The sequence below is a fragment of the Triticum urartu genome, chromosome 3A (assembly GCF_056163025.1).
Source record: "Triticum urartu cultivar PI428250 chromosome 3A, HENAU_Tu73, whole genome shotgun sequence".
Taxonomy (NCBI): Eukaryota; Viridiplantae; Streptophyta; class Magnoliopsida; order Poales; family Poaceae; genus Triticum; species Triticum urartu.
In genome coordinates this window covers 122,572,469-122,578,846 of record NC_141875.1, presented here as the reverse complement: position 1 = coordinate 122,578,846, position 6,378 = coordinate 122,572,469, and the positions used below count along the sequence as shown (strand labels likewise).

General features: G+C 45.3%; 1 protein-coding gene across 2 annotated transcripts; it reads right to left on the bottom strand.

Moving 5' to 3' along the window:
• Positions 1-748: 748 nt before the first annotated feature.
• TRANS11 (translocase 11) lies at positions 749-5,402 on the bottom strand. 2 transcript variants are annotated; one of them, XM_048706443.2, is made up of 8 exons: positions 5,064-5,400; positions 4,704-4,781; positions 4,386-4,615; positions 3,503-3,953; positions 3,350-3,414; positions 2,666-2,859; positions 2,025-2,233; positions 749-1,312 (listed from the first exon to the last, which is right to left on the bottom strand). In XM_048706443.2, exons 1-8 carry the CDS (start codon positions 5,214-5,216, stop codon positions 1,130-1,132), a joined length of 1,563 nt encoding a protein of 520 aa, XP_048562400.1. In that variant the 5' UTR covers positions 5,217-5,400; the 3' UTR covers positions 749-1,129. The 2 variants fall into 2 exon arrangements, with proteins under 2 accessions (XP_048562400.1, XP_048562402.1); XM_048706445.2 differs by lacking the exon at positions 4,704-4,781 and having other exon boundaries at positions 5,064-5,402.
• Between the last annotated feature and the right edge of the window lie 976 nt (positions 5,403-6,378).

Here is a 6,378-nt window from a genome sequence, read left to right as displayed (position 1 = left end):
TTTTTAGTCTCTTTTTTTTTAGACACGTCCTTCTAGTCTTCTCGAGTAAGCAACAGCGAAACAGGCTGCTTGCTAGGCCGGTAGGCCAGTGGGCCTACTTCTCATCGTACCACTACACACCACACGTAGCCATAGCCAGCCCAGCTGGCCGGGTAAAACACAATTGCGTTTGACGATTTTTCCTTGATCTATGGAGGCCATCGTAGCTGGCGCGTCCTAGCGAGCCCGGGCAACTGCCCAGGGTCGCCGGGCTCTGGCTCCGCCACTACTCAAGCAGACACTCTTCCAGATGCAGAGGCCGGGGATCATCTTCCTTTTCAAACCGAAACAACTCGCTACTCGAAGCAAAATAAACCACATCATTCAGACTGGAAGCACAACCAACATACCACACACAATAAGCACAGCCCAGAGCCACTGATCAGCCAGCATGCCAAAGGTCTCCCAAAAGCACAGCGAATCATGCAATCCTCCTTGCCATAGGGTTCCAGCCATGTCCTCTCGCGTACACCTCCCCCATGACCAGCTTGATCATCAGCGCGCCTTCTTCAGTTCTTCTTGGCTTCTCTGCACTATGCTCTTCGTGCCGTCTTCCTGGTGTTTGCCTTTTTCATTTATTACAAATTTACTTTCACGGCCTCATTATGACACAAGCAAGCATATAAACCAAAAAAACCACTGACGTGCGTAGAAACATCAGGCCCAAGAGGGGTACCCATCCATCAAGCCATAAGCATAAGCCATCAGATGTGCAATATACTCTGGAGGTGGAGTTACATTAAAAGATAGATGAACAACACGTCAGTTGAAGCAATAGTTCAGTACTTCAGTATACAAAGATGCTACTCCCTCCGATCCAAAATAAATGTCGTTGTTTTAGTTCAAATTTATTTTGGATCAGAGGGAGTACAGCTTTCTGCGAGGAAGAGGATACAACAACCCATGGTACTACACTGCACGACTTCATTTGAGGTGTCCTAGAAACTCCACACGCAAAATTCTGTAAATCTGTAGTATATCAGTGAACCTTAAGCTCGGGCATGCTGAAGCCTGAAGCATCTACCATTCTAGAAGTGCACTACAGAAATGAAATAGAAGCAATGAATGAATGGTAACCTATGCTTTCTATTTACGCTGAGACGAGACCAAGGTATCCTGCCAACACAGTTAAGAAGCATGTCATGATGTATGCACCCGCCACGATATAAGGCTCCTTTATGCCCCACAGTCTAAGATAGTAATGCGAGGGAAGAATTCGCTGGAAAGATCTGTTTGTCCCATGGATGTGCTTCAGAGTCATGCTCAAAGGAACCTGAGACAGAAATGGGACATGACGATACATTATGATCTTATCAGCTGAAATGCCACCATTAGACAGAGAAATATAGTGCACATTGCACTATTTTGTGTTCTTACAGGACTGGAGGATGAAAACGATTAGCAGACATATAGACACAATGCGTCGTAGAAATAATTAGTAACTGAAACTTTTTATGAACTGTGAATAAACTAGGATAATCAGTAAAGGATCCTGAAGCAAAAAATAAGTCTAGCTAGATATGTTTCTATGCGATGTCTCATTGCTCACAAACTGATAGTTAAGTCGCAGAGTAATGCATGCCAATTGCCAATAATACCAAAAGGGCTTCACAGAAGGCCCTTGTTCAGTACAACAAGCACAATGAACTAGCACATAGGGCTCATGACTCCGGGCCACGAAGGGATAGAGGATAACATGAACTAGAGGGTTTAGTGCTGCAGAATCATAGCAAATGTCGATTATGACTAGACACGGGATCGTGATAAAAGGTGTAAAGCATAGTCACACAATTGACAGAGACAGAATGATCCAGTGATCAACTGCTCCATGTTTAACCACTATCCACTGGAAAGTAAATAAATATCATAATTCAACTCATGCTCACTGCACATGCAAATGATGTATAACAGTAACTAAAGGGTGTCAACAGTAAGCATATATCATAATTATTGAGGTAAAACGATAAATACAAACAGTACTATACCTGCAATATTACCACAAGCAGCTCGAGAAAGAAGACGCTGCATGCAATTAACATAGGAATGAACATTCCACTACATGCTGCAATTGTAGCAAGTGCTCCTCCAAGTGCAAAAGAGCCAACTCGACCCATAACTATTGAGGCCCTATATCTGTTATGTAAAAGAAAGCCAGTGCAAGCACCTGACATAGATGCTCCAAAAACACTCAGCTCTGCAACAATTGTGAATAATTGATTCACACAAGACCTCATTAGATTTAACAAAAAGTAGAAGATCATGAAGATGAATTCGAAGAAGTCAACAGGGAGGTATCCATTTAGGTGACCCCTTTGCATCATACTATGGAATTCAGTTCCGATACACCATCTACCCTGACTAATGACTACACATAACATTTTTTTCCAAACTTAAAAACACTGCGTTGAACCCTTTTCAGCAAGTGGAGCATAGATGCATGAAAAGCTCCAGAACAAATTAAATGGGTACAATAGACCATTACGTGATGTCATGTATAAAATAGGTTTGTCACCCTTTATCGAAAAAATGATGACAGGAGCAAAAACTAGTATGCTATAAGGAATTAATTACGATGCGGGATTACAACTTTGAGAAAACATGTTAATAGGCAGAAATAACAAAGTACCCGAGCAAATTGGAAGAGCGGCAACAGACAATCCAACGAGTGCCAAAGCAGCAACACCACCAGCCAAACCATCAAGACCATCAACCAATGTTACTCCAGTACCCATGGAAAGAGAACATACTGTAGCCAGAACCAGATAAACTTTCCCCATGAATGCAAGACCAAATGACGGAGGCAGAGGAACAATGAATTTCCTTCATGAACAAAGTAGAATCAGTAAAGTTGAGACAGTCAACCTAAATATTAAACTGTGATATTTTTTATATCTTTTCCTGTAACGCGTGATCAGAGAATTAAGGGTCATATAATGTGCCCAGTATACCAAGATATGATGTAGGAATTTAGACATCTTCAAAGTATAATCAGGAAAGCACCATCCACTCTAAAATTAACAGGTAAACATTGGTACTAGTTACCAACGTGAGTTCAAAAACCAACATTAGTTGTGTAAGTACGCACTAAGATAAAGTGACACCATTGGAGGCCGCAGCCCACAGATAAAATGATGTATGATCCTTGGGCTGTACTCTGTGACAATCCTTTAGGCAATTAAGAAAGATTTTGCTTTTCATGTTAAGAACACCAACTCAAAAACCAACCACAATCACAAGATAGCATAACTGATCAAGCACTAAATCAAACTGACCCAGCTTCAAGGCACACATCAGTTGCAATGATGCTTACATGTTGTATGGTGTTGAAATATTTGCAGAACCCAGCCAGATAAAGAAGTAGATACCAGCAGCAGTCTGCAAGGAATACGAGATTACTTCTAAGTTGCATTTACTGTAACATGTAAAGGGCACCCTATCATAATTTGACAAAAGCATCACTTACCTGAACCAAAAATCTTATCCACTGAGGTATTTTATGATTGCGATCCATGACAAGGTTTGAAATATCGTCAAGTAACCCAACTACTGCAAATATGATGGTTATTATAGCTGCTCCATTTACTCCACTTGAGTTTGAACCAACATTTCTTCTTGCAACCAAAATACCAATCGGAACGAAGAACAGTCCTCCCATTGCTGGGGTTGGTTTTCCGTTGGATGGAGATATAGGCTTCCCTCTCCTCCGGAAATGATGAATCTTCATTCTATCAGCAATGGGTGCAAAAATAAATCCAGCTAATGTGGATAGAACTGCTGATATTAAAAAAGGGCGTGTCAAATAAAATGAGTCCAGAGGTAGCCTAACAATCCACCACGAACACCAGTCGACAAACAAAAGTTGCACTGCTAGGAAAGCAATCAGCCCAACATTATTCATCAGCCCTTGTCGAGTTCTGGGAATTGATGTAAGAAACTTTAGTCAGAACTCAGAAACTAGCAAACACATTTCTAAGAGCCTATCTGTTCTTATTGGTTCGGCAGCCTTTGTGTTCAGTTGACCGTGAAGAATAAGAATTACATAACCTTTCTAGCACAATATTAATCTGGAAGGTCATCACATATGATCTTAATATATTACCATTATTACTCCACAGCTAAGTGTGTATTATTCCTGGAAAATTACACACTATACTATACAACAGCATATTCGTTAAGTGTGTGATGTTCGCCGGAAAATTACACAATATACAATACAACTCGTTGTAATACAATGCCGACACCTAGCCATATTATCATGATGGTATATGACTTATCGCTGTAGAGCTACTTGAATGAGCTACAGTTGTTTGTATTCCACTTGTGATCTGAAAAGCTAGATAATTTACCTGCTCTTCCTTTGCCCTTTCCCAATGGTGGCGAGCCTATGGGCAGCAATGGTTATCGCACCCTCTGCCGCCTTGAAGCGCCTCTCGGTCATCATCGTTGGCAACTCAACATCCCCAATTTGAGTTAACACAACCTCATCGTCGCTCCAATCACTCTCACTTGAATACAGAACAACACCAAATGCATCATCCTCGTCGTCATGATGCACCAGCGAGAAATCCCCCAGATCCTACACCAAGTCACTGCAACTGGTAAAACAATCCAATTCGTGGTGCAGCACTGCTACCTGAATTTGAAGAAGAGAAACAGCACAGTACATCATCAAATGATGTGGGGATTTGAATGGAACCACGCCTACGTGTGGGTCTGGATGGGATGCTTCCGAACTGGGACTCCTGAAGAAGGGTAATAGCAGCGAGATCAGTTCCACCGCACGTCCATCTTGTGAATCATTTGGTGGCGTATGTTAGTTTGAACTGAAACGCGCAGCAGTATCAGCATGCGACTACCGGCTACTGCAACAACCAACGGCCTGACCATTTGGAACTAAAAATCTGAAAAATGGCAGCTGGTGGAGATCACCTGTCGCCTACGCTTCGATGAATACGGCGGCAATAACGAGGCGAAAAACAAGCTCTACGAGGAATGGGGGCGGATCGAGAGATCTAGGAGCTCACCTGCACGGCGGAGGGTCGGCGGGAGGACGGCGTCGAGGAGGGGCGCACCCGCGGGAGAGGCGGCCGCCGGAGGGATCGCCGGAAGCGCGGGTGGTGGGGCGCGGGGCACGAGTAGTAGGAGCAGGAGGCGGAGGAGGAGGAAGGAGATGCCATGGCTGGTACTTCGTCGGCGGGGACGACGGGGGAAGAAGATGGCCGGAGATCGAGGGGTATTTTCTGACGGCGACCGGAGGACAGCGGCTACTGTTTTTCTTGGAATGCTTCGCTGCGAGGTGGGTGTTTGCTGGATACTTCTTTCTTGTTTTGGAGGCCTCGGCCAACCTGGGGGCAATTTTTCTCCCTTGGGGAAAGTGGTCGTCGCTTCGCACATTGACATTTGCTATGCGGTGGATCTGGACATCTGGTGCTTTGTTCAACATTTTGGTAACGTCGAAACACGCTACAAAGCGGATTTTTCTATCTATGATCATATTTTATACTCCCTCCGTAAAACATACTATAAGAGAGCGTTGCTTTTAGTAGTGATCTAAATGCTTTTATATTCCTTTACCGAGGAAGTAATGCACTGGTGATTTAGTGAAAAGAGCAAATCCACAAAGTTTTACATAATTCTAAGGGAGTTTAACTTTTTTCAAAAGGATTATAGATCTATTATAATAAAAGTTCATCTGAAATGCAGAGCATCTCAAACATAACATAAATCCAGAAATAAGAGACGGATGGATGCACAAGCCTCCTCAGCGATCGCGATTCTGGACCGTTGGATCTGCGCGCTTGATGCGATCCGAGCCGTCGGATCGAGCCCTGGAGTGACCTCGTCCGTCGGATAAAAAAAAGTTACTGCTGGAATGAATAGTAATGGCAACAAAATATAAATATCATGCCCCCACCAGGGCATTTTGGTCATTTCGCGTGGTGGGCGTATAAAAGGGCCGGCTCCCCTGGTGAACCCTAGCCGCCGCCTCCTCGCGCACTCGCGCCCGCGCCCTCACCTCTCTCTCCCCATCCAAACCCTACCCCGCGCCCGCCTCCCTGCCCTGCCGCCGGCGCCGGCGCCGCCGCTCGCCCGAGCACCCATCCCCGGCCTCACGCCGCCCATCTAGAGAGATGGGGGCCGCGCGCGACGAGGCCGGCGTGCCGTCGTCTCGTCTTCTGCCGCGCCCGCCTCCCTGCCTCGCCGCTGGCCGCCGCCGCCACTGCTCGCCCGGGTACCCGGCCGCGGGTGATGTGGACGACGTGCCGCCGTCCCGTCTTCTGCGAGGTCGAGGAGAGCCAATCCCACCTCGCCGCCATCTCCTTCATCCAGCCGGCTGCC

Bases quoted from the DNA above. Each gene is read 5' to 3' on its own strand.
- TRANS11 (XM_048706443.2), bottom strand. From the start codon at position 5,216: ATGGCATCTCCTTCCTCCTCCTCCGCCTCCTGCTCCTACTACTCGTGC. The intron at 4,616-4,703 runs GTACTGTGCTGT...GACTTGGTGTAG, and splicing joins TCCCCACATCATTTGATGAT to GATCTGGGGGATTTCTCGCT. The intron at 2,234-2,665 runs GTACTTTGTTAT...CAATTGTTGCAG, and splicing joins CGCTCTTCCAATTTGCTCGG to AGCTGAGTGTTTTTGGAGCA.